At 43.8% G+C, this 21,309-nt stretch overlaps 2 protein-coding genes across 5 annotated transcripts in view; both read right to left on the bottom strand.

Moving 5' to 3' along the window:
- The window catches only part of LOC122895350 (cytochrome P450 3A12-like), a 51,047-nt gene extending 35,591 nt beyond the window's left edge, over positions 1–15,456 (bottom strand). Inside the window, exons 1-3 of the mRNA XM_044232699.1 lie at positions 15,391–15,456; positions 5,010–5,195; positions 1,147–1,240 (exon numbers count right to left, since the gene is read on the bottom strand). Of these exons, the coding sequence (XP_044088634.1) occupies positions 1,147–1,240; positions 5,010–5,080 (165 nt within the window). The 5' untranslated portion in view covers positions 5,081–5,195; positions 15,391–15,456. The remainder of the gene's footprint in view (positions 1–1,146; positions 1,241–5,009; positions 5,196–15,390) is intronic.
- A 1,501-nt stretch (positions 15,457–16,957) lies between these two features.
- Positions 16,958–21,309, bottom strand: part of LOC122895351 (cytochrome P450 3A12-like) — a 36,193-nt gene continuing 31,841 nt past the window's right edge. For 3 of the 4 annotated variants that reach the window (XM_044232704.1, XM_044232703.1, XM_044232701.1), the window contains one exon: positions 16,958–19,627. The gene's annotated coding sequence lies outside the window, so the exon portion shown is untranslated. The remainder of the gene's footprint in view (positions 19,628–21,309) is intronic. The other variant, XM_044232700.1, reaches the window with a different exon arrangement.

The raw sequence follows: 21,309 nt of genomic DNA, 5'->3' as shown, positions 1-21,309 counted from the left end.
ACTTCTGTCATTTACGTGAATGCCTCACGTGAGGCATTCAGACCTAGATTAGCCACAATGGCTCTACTAGCATTCAGTGTGTGTGTCAGATAGCACATTCCATTGAGTTACATTAATTTCTTAATAATTTTCTCAGAGTGTCTCTTTTCTAATGATTTTATATGAGTGGTTCTACCATTGTGTGCAGAACAATCCACATGCAAACTTGTTCAAAAGTTAAAATCTGCAGTCAATGGACAAGCACCATTTACTCTAAGTTATACTCTCTCCTAGCTCAACTCACCCGGATGGTGCCTCCTTTGAAGATAGAGATATAAAGCAGACAGCCCTGGTTCAACCTCACAAATCCCAAAAGATGGGGCGCCTGGGTGGCTCAGTGGGTTAAGCCGCTGCCTTCGGCTCAGGTCATGATCTCAGGGTCCTGGGATCGAGTCCCGCATCGGGCTCTCTGCTCAGCAGGGAGCCTGCTTCCCTCTCTCTCTCTCTCTCTCTCTCTGCCTGCCTCTCCATCTACTTGTGATTTCTCTCTGTCAAATAAATAAATAAAATCTTTAAAAAAAAAAAAAAAACAAATCCCAAAAGATGTCATGGGTGACAAAGGGAGAATTAGAGCCATGGAAATAACTGCAGGGGTTGGCAGTTCTTGAGGGAATTCAAGTATTCCCCAAAAATGAATCCTGAGCTTCCTAATAACCTGACGTTCCAGAGCTACCCAGAAAAATGAAAAGGCTATCCAGAGATCATGCTATAAACTTAAAAGTCTGACTCTAGGGTACGCAGCTTAATGGACCAGTAGTGTGCACCCCCTTGATGCTCTTCTCCTAATTCCAAATATAATAATGCCTTCCTGGGAATCTGTACCTGCCAGAAACAGCCTCTTCAATGATGCTCACAAGCTAGAACATCAAGTTCTGTGCTGAATCGGTCAGAGAGCTGGGCAGCCTACTGAGGGAAGCCCTGAGGCTCCAAGCAGCAGATAACAGAGCCCTGGGGTAGACCTGGTCATGTGCTGTGTAGGGCCCAAGACACCATTTCTCCAAAGTCTAAAACCTAAGCACTTCATCCCAAGGAGGAGAGCATTCGCTGTGGAATTAAGCTAAGATTCACAAATACAAGATGCAAAGAGGGAGCTCAAACAACACGCACCTCACGGTAGTCCAGAATATTTCCCACAAAAGGCAGAGGTTTTGGCCCAGGAATTCCCAGCTTCTTAAAAAGTCCATGTGTGGAGGTTCCATATCTATAAAGTGAAAGAGAAAGCCAGGTCTCATGGATGATGTAATAGGTTCTGAGTCTGGCCAGTCAATGATGCAGAAGTGGAACAGGTGAGGGAGGGAAGTAACATGTAGGCAATAAATAATACCAGCAATTCTAACGGCAATAATTAATTCACTCATCATCTCCTTTCCCACCTCCACAGTGAGACCCACAAAAAGTAAGGATGATTAGCTAAGAGCAGCAAAATACCACATGGTCTCAATCCTAGAATGAATGCTTGAGCAATGTGTCCACCCTTGAGAGCTCCTGAAAGTTTCATGCCAATTTCTTTCAGGAAATTCACTCACGCCTATTTAGTAAATGACTCTTCCATGATTTTGGAGATTCTCATTCTAGGTGGAAAGGGGAAAAAGTGTTTCTCTCCTCCAATGATGAGATTTTGCTTAATTGTATCCACTCAGGAGCCGAGGGTTACTGAAAGCCTACCATGAAAATGTTCTTATAGTTTCCTCAGAGGTTTTCCTTCCTTGTAGGCCCTGTCTTTGGGATCTGGTCCTTCTTAAATCTCTCATCACAGAGAGGCTCTGAGCAGCCACAGTATTCTCATTCTATACAATGAAAACTGTGTTCAAGGCTCCACTGGCTTATAAAAAAGTGAGATACTTTCAGCTCCGTCCGTCTGTCATCAGGCACGCTGGTTCTCTTGAGCTGCAGAGAAGGGGGGCTGACCCATATGTCCCCTTGATGATACGGTATTAAGGAATCAGTGACTAAACAATCCATTTTTGGGCCATTCTTCCCTGTGGGACGTCTGGTCTTCCAACCTGTAATACTCATGTGTTCAGCACACTACCAGGCACACTCCCTTTTTTCAAGATGGCCACTCACAAAGCTGTCAGTTTACTGACTCTGTGCATCACCAATCTCAGAAACCCAATACGGATGGTGCCCCTTATGACACAACAGCTTATAATTCATTTCTCATTAGCCTGATGAGGAATTTCGTAACTTGGTGTTCTGGATCTTTGCAAGCCTTCTTCTTAGGTGTTGGTGAGAGATGGCAGAGTGGAGGAAGAGGAGAGGCTGAGGGAAAAGGCTGCCCAAAACAATTTCAACCATGAACTTGCCAGGTCTTAAATGGCTAATCCCATAGTGGCAAATCAGGAAAGTATGGTGGGAAAGAATGCCAGGTAGAAATGGTTCAACAAGCCCTGTAGGTGCTTTTAGCTAACACATAGGGGACCTTCCAGAGTTCAGATACCTCCAATTGATGGCAGATTATGTGTTACAAAACATAAAATGAGTAATGAGAAAATGTTCCATAGAATGGAATGAAGACCTTATCTCTTCATCTCTGGAGTGTAGCCTTTAAGATAGTACAGTTCCAAATATTCTGTAGAAATCCAGAAAATCTTATATTGTGTAACCAAATAAACCCACAAAATTGCCTAAAAGGACATGTCCTTGAGGGACCAGCAGAGAGGGACCACAGCTGGGCTCAGCTGGATGTGTAGTACTTCCTCCAGAACAGTTCAGATGCATGAGCACCAAATGCCAGGAGTAGGGTGACCTTGGTTAGTCCCACTTCCATTGCTTCTTGCCATCACGACCCAACACATGGATTTCTGCTTCTGAACATTCAACGTGCTCCATGAACTCCCAAGTGAGGCCAAGCAAATGAATGAATGTGTCAGCAACACTGGTCCCAAGGAAAGATCTGGTTTAGAATCTAAACTCACATGGCTCCATAAGAAGGCAGAGGGTGGGCTGGGTGAATTTTTCTGATTCTTTCCAGCTTCCTTCTTCTTGGTAGAGTCATGCTTCTACTGGCACAAATGAAGGGGCTAACAATGAAGCCACTCCTTTTTATTGCCATTACAAAGCATTGCCTACAGAGGGTGCTGTCTATAGCTACTGACTCCTGGCTACACCAGTGACAGAATTCTAAGTCCACACGCAGCTTTGATGGCCTGGTGGGGACGGGATTCAGCAACCTCCCCCCACTACCATACAGACAATGGTGTAGCTTACATGGTCGTCCTGTCCCCTGGCTTCAAAGAGATGAGATGCTAACCCTGTGGTCCCGTGATGACCTTCTGTAGGACCAGGATCAAGGAGTATCTCTCAGAGGTCTGCTCTGAGGGAGAAGATTCTCCCACTCCATACTGAGTACCACCTGGATGCCTCTCACATCAGCACTGGCTCACAGTCTCACTACTCACCTGTGCAGAGAGGTTAAAATAACTTGCTGGGCACATGTATTTAAAAATATACACAGCTTATATCATAGAAGTATGTATGGGTCCACTAAATTCACATTCTCAACATTATTCTAGAAGGCTGAGGTGATCTATGTACCTTTATTGTCAGAAAGGCTGAACCACCAGCCCTCTTTTATCCATGCTGGAAATAGTCTTATCTCAGCAAAAAAATCTATTACTAAATACAATGAAATTAAACCACATCAATTAATCTTAAATATCATCACACAAAAAAATATGTTGCCACAATACATGGCATTCTGACTTCTGACCTCCTGAACTGTAAGAGAATAAGTTAGTGTTTTTTTTTAAAGCCTCTTAATTAATATAATAGGAGAAGATAAAGGGGAGATAAACTTGTGGTGGGTGTTAAATCTTAAAATGGGTATTGTTAATTCCAAATAAACAATGTTAGATTGGGGAAATGCCAGATATGGGGGAAAAAAAACGAAAATGAGGCTTCCATATTCTATGTTCATGTCCCCATGACTTCCTACTCTTAAGAGAGTGCAATTGAGACAGAGGTCAGATGTGATGGGGGGGGGGGTCCGTCCTTACCCATGCTGTGAAACTAAGTCTTTTCTCACCCTGCTCCATGATGCCAGAAATCCCACCACTGAAAGGAACTCCTCTGCTAGATGTTTTAATTCCTCCTCCTGTACTATTACATAAAGGGAAAAATAATACCTAAAATCCACACTGGCTTTCAGGGCCTGCCTTTGCAGGCTGCTAGCAGACTTCATGTTGGGGAATGGGGAAAGCAACTTCTATACAGGTGCTAACCTTCCCAGAGACTGGAAGGAAAAGGTGAAATGAATACAATTTGAAGATTTCTGCCAAGTCTCCTTAGCTCTAAAGATGCTCACTTGGAGGTAAGGAGTTTTGCATATTATAGGGTAGGGGGATGGCTAGGAGAGGGACACAGAAAAGAGGGAAGAACCCAGATAGAAGAGGGAGATGAGGCATCTCAAGTCCTCTTGGAAGTCTGGGTGCACAGGTGCCTGGGTTCATGGGGCTTGGTGGTGGAGGGAAGGGATCAGGACCACCTGAGTGACACAGGCCCAGTCTTTCTACATGTCTCCTGCAGCAGACACAGATCAGAAGGTGAAGATAGTGAGACAAAGACCCAAGTCGCTCCGTCTTCCTCCATAATCCCCACAGCTTAGGAAGCGGGTGAGGACCTCAGAGCCCTGGGGCCTGTCGATTTTAGTCTGCGTCTGCTGAATTCTGCTGGATTGGTCTAGGTCCACACTGGTGGCCAATGAGAAGATCATCCCTAGGAGCAAATAATGTCACTCAATCCTGCTGGCTACAGAAAAGCGATTGGAGGACGGAGCTACTCCTTCAGCTGGTTTGGGGGAGGTCAATAATAACCCCTATGTGTTCCTAGCATTTCTGAAGCACCCAACACTTATGCAACTTCCCCTCTGTTAACTCTTGATCCTTCAAACAGACAAGGAAAAGGGGTGGATGCTGATTAGCAAACCAACTCAAAGGTTCCAGAGGCGATGAGCCTGGGCAGTTACTCACAGATAGAGGAGGACCAGGCTGGTAGCCAGGAGAAGCCAGGTTTCCATGGAAAAGCTCGGAATCAGGTCCATGGCCACTTTTCCTCTGTGAATTCTCTCTGCTTCCGTTCAGCAGTGTGTGCTAGTCCTTGCCGGCCTGTGTGTGCAGAGCTTCCCTTCCCACCAGCGGTGATTCAGTGAGGCTAGACTAAATATAATGAAAAGCGGGCAGGGCTGGACTGCAGTCACTAGCACGCTCCCCCTCGGTGCCCCCCCACCCGAGGCATGAGTGTTGGCAAAGCATTGTGGACACTCCCAGATTGACCTTTGAGTTCATAGTCTGTCCAAAATCAGTAAACAACTCAGTCAGTGTTATTGGTAATTTCAAAGGTTACAGAAAGTCAGGTAGTCACTGTCCTTAAATCTCTAACTTGCCCTTGTCACTTGGCTGCCTCTACCTTTAAATACATGAAATCATTCAAGCAAGCTTGGTTTGCACATCTTTACCCATGAAGGCTCCTCTGCCTAGAAATGCGACCATGGCGCTTACAAGGAACTTCTTATCCTTCAAACCCAGCTCTGACAGGATCCCCTGTGTTAGGGTCTTTCCCCTCCTGCCTCCCTTATCACATAAACCAACCACTTCCTCCTCTGGGAAATTTCTGCCCCTCCTCCCCCCACCCCTACCCTGCCCTGCCCCAGCCCCAGTTCTGTTATTGTCCTCTCCACCCTCTAGCCCCATTATCGGTCTCCACACCTATTGGCTTTAGACAGAGAGCTTCTCAAGGGTGAGTCTGAGTACTTTCAACATTATGTCCCTAGTCCCTAGCAATGCTCTGTATACTCAGTGGGCACCCAGAAAGGTTACTGGATTTGAGTTTTTGAAGTGAAATTGTTGGGCTTCTTGTGTGTCCCTTCCATGGAACTTTTTGGACCATGCCACATACCTGTTGGGAAAGATCCAGGGACAGAGGATCTGGAAATTACACCTGTTCAATATCATCACTCTGACCCATGATCTGTGTCTGCATGGCCTGAGAATCTGTGGTTTATGCAGCATACCTCTGGAATCTCTGGGACAATGGAGGTATTAAGAGAGAAGTAGCTCTATGCTTGCATACCACCAGTGGAAGGACATTAAGAAGCTGGAAGATGATCCCCAGGTAAAGGAGGAGAGAGTCCAAGGAATTCTGAAATATTTCCCAGGGCACCGTTCAATAGGGTTGTGCTATTATCCCTGTTTACAGAAGTGGAGACTGAGACTCAGTGACTGCATTGGGCTTTCCAACTGCCATAGATCACAACAAGAACATGTTGTGAATAAGCAAACAGGAAGTGAGATTGAAAAGTCTTCTGCATTCTGCAATACTGTTATTCAGTGTTTGCCCTTCCCTGAGAAGGGTCGCTATGGGAAATAGTGAGACCCAGGTTACACAGCAAACTGGTTAAAATTCTGTTGCTATCTACATGGCAACCTGCACAGAAGCCTTATCGTGGGTCTTTCACATCAAACGTCCACCTCATCTTAACAGGGAAGACATATGTTAATCAAGATGATACTAAGGGTATTGTTGCGTAGGATCTCCCTCCCTATGTTCCCCAGAAGAGAGCTACAGAGGATATGTGCAAACAAGGAAAGATGTGTGTCATCTGATAAATTTTTTTTTTTTTTTTTGGAGAGAGAGAGTGAGCATGAGTTGGGGGAGAGGCAGAGGGACAGATTCTTGAAGCAGACTCCCCGCTGACTTCAGAGCCCAATGTGTGGCTAGACCTGAGCCAAGACCAAAAGTCAGTTGTTCAACCCACTGAGCCACCCAGGCAGTCTCACAATAGTTCTTGACAATTCTGTCACCTAAACAAAGAGCTTTTCTTATTTTACTAGAAACTAAGTCTCTGTGGCAACTCATATGCTTTCATCCTTCTCCAAAAGGCAAAGTTATCTATGATGATTTCATAAGTAAGCCTAATATGATCAACTGTAGCTCTAGTCACCTGAGGGCCTGCTCCAGCTGGTTGCAATCTAGAGACAGGCTGGTTGCTCCTGAGGACCAAAATGCCTGCACTGAACTCTGGTTCAGCCAGCACTGAACCAATGCAGATGACCTGTCTGCAAAAGAACACTTTACAAGTGTGAGCTCTGTGCCCCATCCTTCCCCAGAAGGGAACTCCTGACATGAAGAGACTCACATCCTCAGAGTTGTACAGAAGGTGTGAAGGAAGACATGTGTGTCAGAAGAACACCCCACAAACCCCGTGGCTCTCATCTACTCCTTCCTGTACTACGCTCATCATGAAGTCTCCAAACTCTGCTCTAAATTCATGGGGTAAAAACTTATCTAAGATACAGAAATCATTCAGGTTGAAGATAGAGAAACCAACAGATATTTATTGGAGAGCCAAGTGAAAGTACCTATGCGTCCATCCTCCCCAACAGTGAAGGATTTATCTGTTTTCTCAGTCGCCCTAGATACTGGCAAAACAGAATCTCAAATACCATTCAGGGAAGCCTTAGGCTCAAGTATCAGTGTAGGTGGATAGGTTGGGAGAAACCAATGATACAGGAGCTCTGGCTAATATTCCCATCCCCTTCCATCAGGAACGTGACACCTCTTTCAGAAGTTGTGCCTGATTTCTACTGGCCAAGAGAACTGCTCACAGTAAGAGAACCAGTATTTCTCTGGAATGATTTGTGCATTACACCCAAATTTCACAGGTCACTATCTCAAGTGTGCAAAAATGAAAGAAAAGTTAAGTGTCTGTTTTTCCTGTCTCAGGTCCCCATTCTTCTCAGTAAGACCACAGTTGATGTTGCCAATTTCTAGGTAGTATCTACGTTTTGATGGGTGGACCCTGTGATGGGTGGACATTCTTGGCATTGGAGGAGGTGGGCGCTTCTCCCATTGTCATTAGACGTTGGTTGGGCTCTACACCTGCTGTTTTCAGTCTGTACACCAAGCATTAAATATAAAATAGGGGCGCCTGGGTGGCTCAGTGGGTTAAAGCCTCTGCCTTCGGCTCAGGTCATGGTTCCAGGATCCTGGGATCGAGCCCCGCATGGGGTTCCCCGCTCAGCAGGGAGCCTGCTTCCCTTCCTCCCTCTCTGCCTGCCTCTCTGCCTACTTGTAATCTCTGTCTGTCAAATAAATAAATAAATAAAAATCTTAAAAATATACATATATATATAAATTAGTAAAAATCCTTCCTTTATGAACCCAACACTCTAAAGGGGAGAGACACTAAACAACCACTGAAATATTGAGCTATAAATCAAAATACCTGCTATAAAATAATGGTATTGGTTTATCTGGAGACTTTGCTCACCCAGATATCTGACCCTTGGCAGGCCCTTTAGAAATGTTCACTCAATATGTAAATAGTTCAATTTGTATCTAAGAGAGGATAAGAGTTAAAGAATAACCCCAAATTATGCAATGTATTTTCTTTAGCAGGAGGAGGCGACACGAGTTCAAGATTAACTGAGACATAATTCTGGGGCGCCTGGGTGGCTCAGTGGGTTAGGCCTCTACCTTCAGCTCAGGTCATGATCTCAGGGTCCTGGGATCCAGCCCTGCATCAGGCTCTTTGCGAAATCCCAATAGTTCATTTTTGTTTTTGTTTCCCTTGCCTCCAGAGAAATGTCTAGTAAGAAGTTGCTATGGCCTATGTCAAAGAGGTTGCTGCCTGTGTTCTCATCTAGGATTTTGAGGATTTCCTGTCTCATATTTCGGTCTTTCATCCATTTTGATGAAGGTACCCTTCAGAATGGGAGAAGGTATTTGCAAATTACATATCTGATAAAGGGTTAGTATCCAAAATCTACAAAGAACATATTATGCTAACTGAAATAAGTCAATGAGAGAAAGACAAATACCATTATGATTTCACTCATATGTGGAATTTAAGAAACAAAATAGATGAACAGTGGGGGAAAGACAGAGGCAAACCACAAACTAGACTCTTAACTATAGAGAACAAATTGACAGTTGCTGGAGGGGAGGTGGGCAGGGATGGGTTAAATAAATGGGTGATGGGTATTAAGGGAGGGTACTTGTGATGAGCACTGGGGGTTACATGTAAGTGATTCATCACTAAATTCTCCTCCTGAAACTAATATTATAGTGTATGTTAACTAACTGGAATTTAAATAAGAATTTGAAAAAGAAAGAAACGTAATTAAAAGACTGGGAGTTTGCTGGGTATGGATTGTTTACTTTTTCCTTCTTCTTGAGTGTATTTAAATGGCTCTTTTTACCTCCTGGTCTGTGAGGAGTCCTTGAGCTCTTAAATGTTTAGAGACTTCATTTCCTGGATTCTAACTGGAGCCTGCAGTGTCTGCCCAGCTGTGTAAACACAGGGTGGGCAGCAGGAAACCAAACCTCACTTTTCCTTACCCCTGTAGGATCTAAAGCCCCGCTAGGTTGCTACAACTCTTGTTCAGAAGTGTGCAGAATTTGTCTTTGAACAATTTACTAAGTAAAGTGCCTTGTAGGCCAAGAAATGTTATACCCTAAAAAACCCAAAATACAGGAGTAAGGATGGTTCATTCTCTCCTTATCAACACAGTGACTCTATAGAATTCAGTTGAGACTTCTAGATAGGGCTGGGACAAGAGAAGAGTGAGATATTCCACTTGACCACGAAATTGCCAAAAATCTCAGTAACTGGGGATGCAGCAATAGCAGTCCTAAGAGGGAAGTATATAGACATACAGACCTAGTTCAAGAATCAGCCTCTTTGGAGAACAGTGTGGAGATTCCTCAAGAAATTAAAAATAGAGCTTCCCTACGACCCTGCAATTGCACTCCTGGGTATTTACCCCAAAGATACAGATGTCGTGAAAAGAAGGGCCATCTGTACCCCAATGTTTATAGCAGCAATGGCCACGGTCTCCCAGCTGTGAAAAGAACCAAGATGCCCTTCAACGGACGAATGGATAAGGAAAATGTGGTCCATATACACTATGGAGTATTATGCCTCCATCAGAAAGGACGAATATCCAACTTTTGTAGCAACATGGACGGGACTGGAAGAGATTATGCTGAGTGAAATCAGTCAAGCAGAGAGAGTCAATTATCATATGGTTTCACTCATTTGTGGAGCATAACCAATAGCATGGAGGACAAGGGGCGTTAGAGAGTAGTAGGGAATTTGGGTAAATTGGAAGGGGAGGTGAACCATGAGAGACTATGGACTCTGAAAAACAGTCTGAGGGGTTTGAAGTGGCGGGGGGGTGGGAGGTTGGGGTACCAGGTGGTGGGTATTATAGAGGGCACAGCTTGCATGGAGCACTGGGTGTGGTGAAAAAATAATGAATACTGTTTTTCTGAAAATAAATAAATTGGGAGAAAAAAAAAAAAAGAAAAATCTCAAATAAACAACCTAAACTCATACTGAAAGGAGCTAGAAACAGAACAACAAATGAAGCTTCAAGCCAGCAGAAGGAAGGAAACAATAAAGATTAGAGCAGGAATAAATGATCTAGAAATTATAAAAGCCCCATAGTACAATAGCCAATAGCCAATAGTTTCAGTGAAACCAGGAACTGGTTCTTTGAAAAAATTAATAATATTGATAAACCTCTAGACAGACAGAGATATCAAAAAGAAAAGAGAAAGGACCCAAATAAATAAAATCACAAATGAGAGAGAAGAAATAACAACCAATACCACGGCAACACAAGCAATTATAAGAGAATATTATGAACATCTGGGCTCTTTCCATATATGGCTATTGCGGACGTTGCTGCTATAAACTTTGGGGCACAGGTGTCTCTTTGGGTCACTATGTTTGTATTCTTTGGGTAAATACCTAGTAGTGCCAGTGCTGAGTCGTAGGGTAGCTCTACTTTTTGAGGAACCTCCATCCTGTTCCTGATGTCCATCAACAGATGAAGGAGAAAGAAGATGTGGTATATATATACAATGGGATATTATTCAGCCATCGGAAAATGAAATCTCACCATTTGCAATGACATAGATGGAACTCGAGGGTATTATGCCAAGCAGAGTAAGTCAACCAGAGAAAGACAATTTTATGATTTCACTCATATGTGGAATTTAAGAAGCAAAACAGAGGATCATAGGGGAAGGGAGGGAAAAATAAAGTAAGACAAAATCAGAGAGGGAGATAAACCATAAGAGACTCTTAACTATAGGAAACAAATGAGGGTTTCTGGAGGGGAGGTTGGTGGGAGAATGGCATAGGCGGGTGATGGGCATTAAGGAGGGCATTTGACGTAATGAGCACGGGGTGTTATATGCAACTGATGAATCACTAAACTCTACCTCTGTAACGAACAATATGCTATGTGTTAATTAATTGAATTTAAAAATGTTTAAAATATTTTATTTATTTATTTGACAGAGAGACACAGAGACAGGGGGAACACAAGCTGGGGAAGTGGGAGAGGGAGAAGCAGGCTTCCCACTGGGCAGGGAGCCCGATGCGATGCGGTACTCAATCCCAGGACCCTGGGATCATGCTTCCCCTCTGCCTGCTGCTTCCCCTGCTTGTGCTCTCTTGCTGACAAATAAATAAATAAAAATCTTTAAAAAAAAAGTGTAACATTCATTCATGATAAACACCCTCAACAAGTAGGTTTAGAGGGAACATATCTCAACATAATAAAGGCCACAACAACTATCGCCCATGGGAAAAGACTGAGCACTTTACCTCTGCAGTCAGGAATAAGACAGGGATGTCCACTCTCACCAATGTTATTTAACATAGTACTGGAAGTCCTAGCCACAGAAATCAGACAACACAATGAAATAAAAGGCATCCAACTCAGCAAGGAAGAAATCAAACTCTCACTATTTCAGATGATGTGAAACGCTATACAGAAAATCCAAAAGACTCCAGCAAAGAATGGCTAGAACTGATCAATGAATTCGGCAAAGTCATAGGACACAAAATCAACATCCAGAAATCTGATGCAGTTCTACATACCAATAATGAAGCAGCAGAGAGAGAAATTAAGATATCAATCCCATTTATAATCACACCCCAAATTATAAGAGTTCTAAGAACACATCTAATCAAAGAGGTGAAAGACCTGTACTCTGAAAATTATAAAACAGAGATGAAAGAAATTGAAGAGGACACAAAGTAATGGAAAGACCTTCCATGCTCATGGATTGGAAAAATAAATATTGTTAAAAATATCTCTACTGCCCAAAGCAACGTATACATTTAATGCAAACCCTATCAAAACACCAACTGCATTTTTCACAGAGGTGGAATAGGTAATCCTAAAATCCCAAAAGAACCTGAACAGCCAAAGCAACCTTGAAAAAGAAAAGCGAAGCTGGAGGCATATCAGAAAGCTGTTGTTATCAAAACAGTATGGTACTGGTACAAAACAGACATAGATGAATGGAAGGATTACAAAACCTGGAAAGGAACTTATTAACTCTATGGTCAATGAATCTTCAACAAAGTAGGAAAGAATACTGAATGGGAAAAAGAAAGTCTCTTCCACAAATGCTGCTGGTTAAATGGAACAGCAACATGCAAAAGTATGAAACTTGACCACTTTCTTATACCATATACAAAAATAAATTCAAAACGGTTTAAAGACCTAAATGTGAGACCTGAAACCATAAAAATCCTACTGGAGAACATAGGTAGTAACCTCTTTGACATCAGTGGTAGCGACTTCTTTCTACATATGTCTCCTGAGGCAAAAGAAACAAAACAAAAAATAAACCTTTGGGACTTTCTCAAAATAGAAAGGTTTTACACAGCAAAAGAAACAAACAAACCAAAAGGCAACGTATGGCATGGGAGAAAAAGGGTATAATGCTAACTGAAATAAGTCAGTCAGAGAAAGACAAATAGCATATGATTTCATTCACATGTTGAATTTAAGAAATAAAACAAACAAGCAAAGGGGGGGAAAAAAAAGAGGGAGTTAAAACAAGAAAGAGACACTTTACTAAAGAGAACAAACTGATGGTTACCAGAGGATATGGGGGTGAGTAGGACAGGTTAAAAAGGTAATATAAGGAGTACACATGTGATGAGCCCCAGTTTTTGTATGGAAGTGTTGAATCACTACATTGCACAGCCAAAACCAAGATTACACTATATGTTAACTGGAGTTTATATAAAAACTTTTTAAAAATCACAGTAACTGGGGTGCCTGGGTGGCTCAGTGGGTTAAGCTTCTGCCTTCGGCTCAGGTCATGATCTCAGGGTCCTGGGATGGCATGGGGCTCTCAGCTCAGCAGGTAGTCTGCTCCGCCCCCCTACCCCACCCCACCTGCTGCTCTGCCACTTGTGATCTCTCTCTCTGTATCAAATAAATAAAATCTTTAAAAAAATAAAATCACAGTAATTACATAAACTATAAATGTTATTTGAACATATTATGTTAAAAATCAGTATTAATGCAAAGAAATCAATAAGGGGTAAAATATTAAAATTTTATATGAAGACATTTTAACTTACATAAATAAATTTATGTAAGCAATTCACTCCAAAAATGAGAAGGAAAAAATAAGAAAACTAAAGGATGATTCCAGGAATTCCATCCTCTGACCCACAGCAGTTCCTAAATAAAGAAGAGAACAAATGAAAGAAATAATACAAGAAAATTTCACAGGACTGAAAAGCAACAGTCTCCAGAGTGAAAGGCCCAATACACGGCGCTGTCCATACACAGCTCCTGGACACATGTAGTGAGTTACAGTTACTGGTAATAAACAGATGAAATCAGAAATGCAGTACCTCAGCCACAAGGGCCACATCTCAAGTGTACAGTAGCCTCAGGTAGCTGGAGGCAACCACATTGGACAAACAGAGAACATTTCCATCAGTGCAGAAAGGACTGTTGGACAGCTCTGCCTGGAATAACAGATGACAGCAGGCCCACGAAGTACACCATCATGAATTTTCAGAACACCAGGGACAATAAGAAGATCCCAAATGCTTATAGAAAGAGTGAGGAAAGCAAAACACAGATCACGTAAAAGGAATCAGAAAACAAAGGGGCACTAATCTTCTCAATAGTGATACTAGAGAAAGTCTCTGTGCCATCCAGTTCACAGGGAAAATTCTAGCCCACCTAGAATTCTATGCTCAGACTAACCACCCAACAAGTATGAGGGTAGAACAGAGATGTCTTTGGACATGGACATTCTTTAAAAAAATTTACTCCTCTGCATCATTCTTCTGAAAGCTGCAAGGAGATGGCCTCTGCCAAAATGACGGAGGAAACCAAGAAAGACAATACCTCTGTATTTGCAAACAGGTAATTCAGTGCAGCAGAGAGGTGACCAGAATGCCAGGATAACAGCCCTGCATAAGCTACAGGGACAGAGAGACTAGGCCAAAGCAAGGAGAGAGTCTCAGGAGGGCTTGACCACATGGAGAGAGGAATTAGCTTCTAGTATAAAATAAAATAAAATAATAAAACAAACAAACAAACAAAAATAATAAAACAAAATGATGGGAAATAGTAAACTCTAAAATTATAAAAAGGGACTCTTGGTTCCAGGGAATATGAAAACTTGTCCAGAAATGGAAGCATAGAAATGTACACGGTTCAAGGTGAATAATGAGTAATTAAGTCATTCACCAAATAGGAATCAAATTCCCACCCCTGCTTTGGGAGGGGGAGAAGTGGGTATGAGGCAAGAGGATATTAGCACCTAAACTCTCAGCTTCCCAGCAATCAAGAAATAACGGTAGGAGCATGTCATTTCATGACACACCAGTAAACAGAAGAAATTAGTGAACTGGTTGAAAGTGGACTCCGAGAGGAAAATGGAAATGGAGATCAGGTGGAGCAAAATGTCACTAGTTTTCTTATAGCCCCTAAAGTGCTGTTCAACCTTATAAAGCATACACATTTATAATTTTGATTTTTAAAATAAAATAAATTTTTAGAAACCTCAGACCAGGTATCAGCTCCTCCCAACCCTCTTTGTGGACAAGAGGACCTTCTCTGTGTAAAGAAGCCAAGCTGATCTTCCACCACATTGAATCTGTCTATCCATGGGTGACTTTTCCCCATGAATGGGGCACATTAGGATCTGATCCAGAGTGGTGCCCAGGAAATGTTTGTGGATCTAAACAAAAACCAGAGCAAGAGCCTTCCTGCTGACCTTCCAGGCATGTTTGAGGTTCAGATGAACCTCCTCATAACAGGTGTTGGGAAAACCCCAGAGGACAAAACCATGAGTGGTACTGGTAGGGCAGAAACACTATTTTCAAATAGTGTTTCATAAACAACTTCTGGATGTTTTTAATGAAGGCCTACTGTGTGCTCAGCAGTGTATTAGGCACTGAGAAGACACCAGTGGGGCCAAAATTGGCCTCAAAGATATCCCTATCCCTTTGGGGGCCCCGGGGGTCCATCTCAACAGTGGGACTAATGAGCTTTTCTGGAAGCAGCTTACCATATGAGTGGGGCCATAGGTCAGAGGGCTCCACTGTTCCCACTCTCACCTTGAGCAAGTCGTTAACTGCTCTATGCCTCAGTTTCTTCCAAGGCCTGTTAGGACGAAATGAGAAACCTATAAAATTAAAGTCTTTGACCTGAACATTGAGACCTTTGCAGCTTTCTGATTCTTCCATTTCATCTTTGTTCATCAGTTAACCGTATTATGGTTCCAAATGCAGGAATGAGAGACACTGCTTTTGAAAATACACAGATGCTCAAAGATAATGTAGCTTTTAAAATTTTCATCTTTGACATCATCATCCCCTTGAGACCCTTCCTGGGGTGAGATTGGGCAGGGAGAATTTCACTGAACCCTAAAATGACTTATTTCTTGGTCTGACTTGGGTAAGGAGCTTTTCTAAATTCAGTCTTTCTGATCCTATCTCCCCCCATTGCCCCATTATACTTTCCCTGCTCCTCCCAGAAAGAGCTTAGGATGTTTGGAGCTATGACTTCAGGCTGTGATATTGTACCTCAGACCCTCTCTCTGCCCTGGGTTTTAGGAGTGACACCTGCTCCCTGCCCTGGTTCTACAGAGGGTCCCTCATGGTCTGTAGTCTGTGTCCATGGCTCTATAAGGACTGGGAGTTGCCCCTGCTGACCTGGGCCCTTCTCACTGGCCCCCAGCACCCATGTCAGTTAGAAACCCAGACTACTTTTGTGGTACTCGGAAGTATATACATAACACTGTTTTAATAAATCATAGGTTCCTCCTTGAGCTCCCATCAGGACATCAAGTGCCATTCAGTTTGGGAGGGCCAACTTTTGAATTTGTGGGTGATTGCATATCGAGTTTTAAAGGTGGTCACTGTATGCTTGGTTCAAGCCTCTACTTGCACTTTTTTATCAATAGAAGTGACCTCTGGGGAAAATATGGCTAAGGAATAAAACCATCAAGAAGTCCTCTTTGTTTGAAGCTAGCCATAACAATCATAACAACATGCTTATTATGAGGAATCACTGGCAAGTGGGAGAAGATTTGTCTGGGAACATGGACAGCCCTAACTGTATCATCCATCGCGCAGGGCCAGTCAGTTGCGCAGGAAGCTGGAAACGCACCAGCCGGAGACCTTTGGTTGTCTGAGACCTTCAGTTGTACTAGGGTTAGACTGTGGAAGGGCCGCAAAGAGGCGGGGATCAGGTGGGGCGGGCGGGGAGGGAAGGACCTTCCCGAAGGGCAGACGGGGAAATCCCTCACCCTTCTGGGCAGGGGCATTTGGGCTGTTTCCCCTTGGGGCTGGGGACCCTCAGCAAGGAGTCACCTCAGCGGAGGTTGTCAGTTCCCTGAGGAGTACTGGAGTGGGTCCACCGAGGGAAAGTCCCCATAAATTCCTGGAGAATCCGGGGGGAGTCACGGGACTGATAAAGGGATCTTGTGTGGGGTTCTCCCCCCACTGCCAGGGGCCACTAAATGTGGTGTCTGAATGCAGCGTCTGTCCCAATCATGGGCGCCCCCAAATGTGGGGCGACGATCTGGTGGAAGCCTGCGCACAGGCTGCGAGAGAATTCACCTGAGGCAGAAGGAAGGAGTCAAACGAGAACTTTATTGGATACACTGCAAGAGAGCAGAGGGCGGGATAGCAAAGCAGAGACCGTCTGCAAGGAGGCATTGCCTGGAGGTTGTTTTTAAAGGGGGAACGTGAGGAAGTAAGGCCACATGTGGCATTTTTCCTTTTTTGGTAAGTGGGCAATCGGTAAGTTAGGGCATGTGGCTGTATTGAGGTGGGTCCCCGATGGGCCTGTGTATTCAGGCGGGGGGACAGGGTGGGCCCTTTCAACATTCCATCCCGCAAACCTGTTTGCCTAAAAGTGGCCTCTACAGTTTTGCTTCTATCCGGATAAAAGGGGAAGCTGGGAAGGCTGTTAGAAACGGGAGTCCCCTGAGTAATCCAGGATTTAGAGGTGTGGAGTCTTCTCATTGCCTGAGCTCTTGTGACGCAGAAGGGGTGGTGGGTTGTGGTGACCAGGAGAGCCCTTCTTCCTCCAGCTGGGACTGTAAGGTAGAGCAAGGTCCAAGTCCCTGTGAGGTCAAGTCCATCTCTTCCTGTTGGGTCCGTGTGGTGGGGCATGGAGGTACCCCTCCAACCCAGTGAGCCTCACATTATTCTCTCTCGACAAAGGCACTTCTAGAAGGGGGATGTTTATATTGTTCTTTGGAAATTCCTGAAGAAATCAGCCGAGACATCAATACCTTCATAGTTAAACCTCCATGAAAGATGTCTGCAATTACTTTCTCCAATGGCAGATTGAAGCTGGACTTGCCTAGGCTGGAGCTCAAAATGTCCAAACCAACTTGGCCTCCTGAGGACTGAGCATAACAATGCTATGAAAGTAATAGCTGACATTGACTATGAGCTCGCTGCATGTTCCGTGTTTTGTGTCCTAAACGCCTCACACACATTAGCTGGTTCTGTCATCAGGTCAGATAGGCACTGGCATTATCCCTATATTTTAACTGTCTGAGGCACCAAGTCCTGAGGAGTGAGGTATTGGGTAACTTGTTCAAGGTCGCATGTCTGTAGTGGAGGGTAGCCCAAGTCCTGTGGGTCCAGTTATGCAAAGGGAGCACCTTTTCCTCATTTATCCAAAGCCACTGACTGGTCTAGACTCAGCTCTGGACCGAGCTGGCATTCAAACTCTAGGATCTCCAGCTTCCAAGCTCCCCATTTCTCAGTCACTGTGTGGTGCTGCGTCATTGTATTAAATTATGCAAGTTAGACTAAGACAAGGGATGGGGAGAGCTGTGTAGGCCCAAGGTGTTTTTGTAACCCACTTCTCCCAGAAATAATCACAAGCTTCCAGAAGAGTCTCTTTCAAGAACTATGTTCCTGATCCATCTCAGAGTAAATTGCTAACCTGATATTTCATAATCCCCTGTAATTCCTACAAAGACATTCTCCATCTCCACTGACACATTATTTGCCATGTAATCATCAGAGCTGGTTTCTCTATCATCCCCAGAATGTCCTTTATAGCAGAAGGACTCTGCTCGGACACTCACTTTACATGTCACCCCTCTCTAGTAACTTTACTTCAGTCTGGAACACTTGCTTAGTTTGTCTCTGGCTTTTATTAAAAAATAGAATTCTAGAAAGTCAAGTTGAAGATCTAACGGAGTTTATTAAGCGATTCATGAATCAGCACCATCAGCAGGGCCAGTCAGTTGCGCAGGAAGCTGGAAACGCACCAGCCGGAGACCTTTGGTTGTCTGAGACCTTCAGTTGTACTAGGGTCATCCCAACTAGCAAGTAGACAGAAGCTTCCAGGAGGTGTACAATAATGCAGGGTTTTATAGGAAGGACGGTGGGGCAAGAAGTGCACAGAGGGAAAAGAAAGGATTGTTTCTGGTCAATACACCTTCCTTCTGGGGGATGGACTTGCAGGGTTTCTATCCTGAAGATGACTCACTAGTGACCATCAGGAAATTTCAGATGGACTGTTAGAAGTTCACGTTCCTGGGATAGGTTGAAACTCATTAGTCTTGGTTTGCTGTGAGGTGGAGCTGAGGGGGTGGGCAAGTGCCTCCAATCTGGGCTCGTTTTTTCTTTTCTTATCACTTTCAAGATCTTGACTTTATTGAAGATAACACGCCAGTTACAGATTAAGAGTAGATATTCCTTTATTTGGTTTTGCCTGACTTTTTTGAGGATTTCTTGCAGGTTTGCCTCCCTGGCAAGAATATGCCAGAGGTAGGTGATGTTGAGGTCTTCTTACCCTGTCTCATTGGGCAATGGGCCATCACTTTTTCCTGTTCCCAATTCACTCCACTCCTTTGCCAAGTCTCTGCTCTGTGCTGCTCTTTCCTCAGTAACTCATGGGCGTTCGAGTGGTAGTGCTATGAAACGGTGTGAGTATCCTCATTGATTGGAATATATCCCTGTATTTATCTACACCTGTGTATACTTGTGTATTTCTATTTTACTCAATGAGTCATATTCCTTCATATTGTCAGTTATGAAATTATGCTTGATGTGTCAGTGAAGCCCCGCAGGCTGGCTCTGAGTCTCGTGGATGTGTCCCCATCACTGTGGAGCACAAGATGCTCCAGGCTCATTGTGTGCTCTTCCAGCCTGGAATCAGCCATTTCTCTAAAAAGCACTAGTTCCTTTGAGAGGAAAATGACACTTATAAGCCAAGATCTGGTCACAAGTTATGCTCATTGCTCTGACAATGTCACTGTTTCTAAGAACTGTCTGTAGAGAGAGGTAGAGAAAATATTTTGGTTTTTTTGTTGTTGGTGGTGGTTTTTTGTTTGTTTTACACACAGAGAGACAAACACACACATTTCAGTTGCTCTCTATCAATTCACCATCTATCTGTAGAAAAGCATGACTTTACATTGACAAACTTCCAGTCTCTGAGTACACAGGCTTCATTTGGCTTTTTCCCTTTTCAAACCAGTGACTCCCTTCTCCAACAGGGAGAAACTCCTGACACCATTTAGTGGTAATAGATTTACTTATTTGATCAATCCCCCTTTATGTAACTAACCCTCACTCCACCCCTTAACACTCAGGTATGCCCCCACCATGCTACTTGGGTCCTCCACACTGTTGTTAGGCTCTGGGGGCTGTCAGCAGACCAACCCTCGTGTGGGCACCCTCTCACCTAGCTTGGCCTCCCACACCCAAGGCTGCTTCTCCATGTCGACACCTCCCCCACCCTACTCAGTCTCCAACTTGAAGTCACTCTGACTCCCTTCTCTGCCCCTGATCCCCAATGTGGGGATTCCCATCTGGCTGTGTCCCACCTACTAGCTCTAGGACTGAATTATCTGGGAAGGAAAGGCAAAGGAAGAGGCAAGGAGAGGAGATAGAAGGGGCTGGTGCGGGGAGGAGAGAAATAGGAAGAATGCTATGCAGCTTGTGATACCAGCTGAAATGGACAAATGCTTTTAGCTGTTCTGTCCAATGAACTGGCCAATCAACCATCTCTGATTTGATGTTCATTCTTTCAGGACAGTTGGGAGCTGAGGCTGAAACACAAAGAGAAAGCATGTTCCCTGCCTACGAGAACATCAGGGCAGATGAGATGAAAACATTAAATCAAACCCAACTTTTGTATCAATATGGACGGGATTGGCAGAGGTTATGCTGAGTGAAATAAGTCAAGCAGAGAGAGTCAATTATCATATGGTTTCACTTACTTGTGGAGCATAAGAAATAACACAGAGGACATGGGGAGATGGAGAGGAGAAGGGAATTGGGAGAAATTGGAAGGGGAGATGAACCATGAGAGACCAAGGACTCTGAAAAACAATCTGAGGGTTCTGAAGGGGCGGGGGGTGGGAGGTTGGGCGAGCCTGGTGGTGGGTATTATGGAGGGCACGTATTGCATGGAGCACTGGGTGTGGTATATAAACAATGAATTCTGGTACACTGAAAAGAAATTTTAAAAATTAAAAATTAAAAAAAAACAAATCATGTAATACTTTGTGCCTCACTCAAGGATTATTTTTTTAAAAAAAACCTGTGCTCTAAAACCTGTAGAATTAAGACATCCAGATAGCCAAAAGACACATAAAAAGTGCTCAGCATCCCTCAGTGTCAGGGGAATAAAAATCAAAACCACAATGAGATACCACCTCACACCAGTCAAAATGGCTAAAATTAACAAGTCAGGAAATGACAGATGCTGGCCAGGATGCGGAGAAAGGGGAACCCTCCTACACTGTTGGTGGGAATGCAGGCTGGTGCAACCACTCTGGAAAACAGCATGGAGGTTCCTCAAATAGATGAAAATAGAGCTACCATATGACCCAGCAATCTCACTACTGGGTATTTACCCTAAAGATACAAATGTAGTGATCTGAAGGGGCACCTGCACCCGAATGTTTATAGCAGCAATGTCCACTATAGCCAAACTATGGAAAGAA

Source organism: Neovison vison, chromosome 14, assembly GCF_020171115.1.
Source record: "Neovison vison isolate M4711 chromosome 14, ASM_NN_V1, whole genome shotgun sequence".
In the NCBI taxonomy this organism is placed as follows: Eukaryota; Metazoa; Chordata; class Mammalia; order Carnivora; family Mustelidae; genus Neogale; species Neogale vison.
This window is presented reverse-complemented; position numbering and strand designations above follow the sequence as displayed.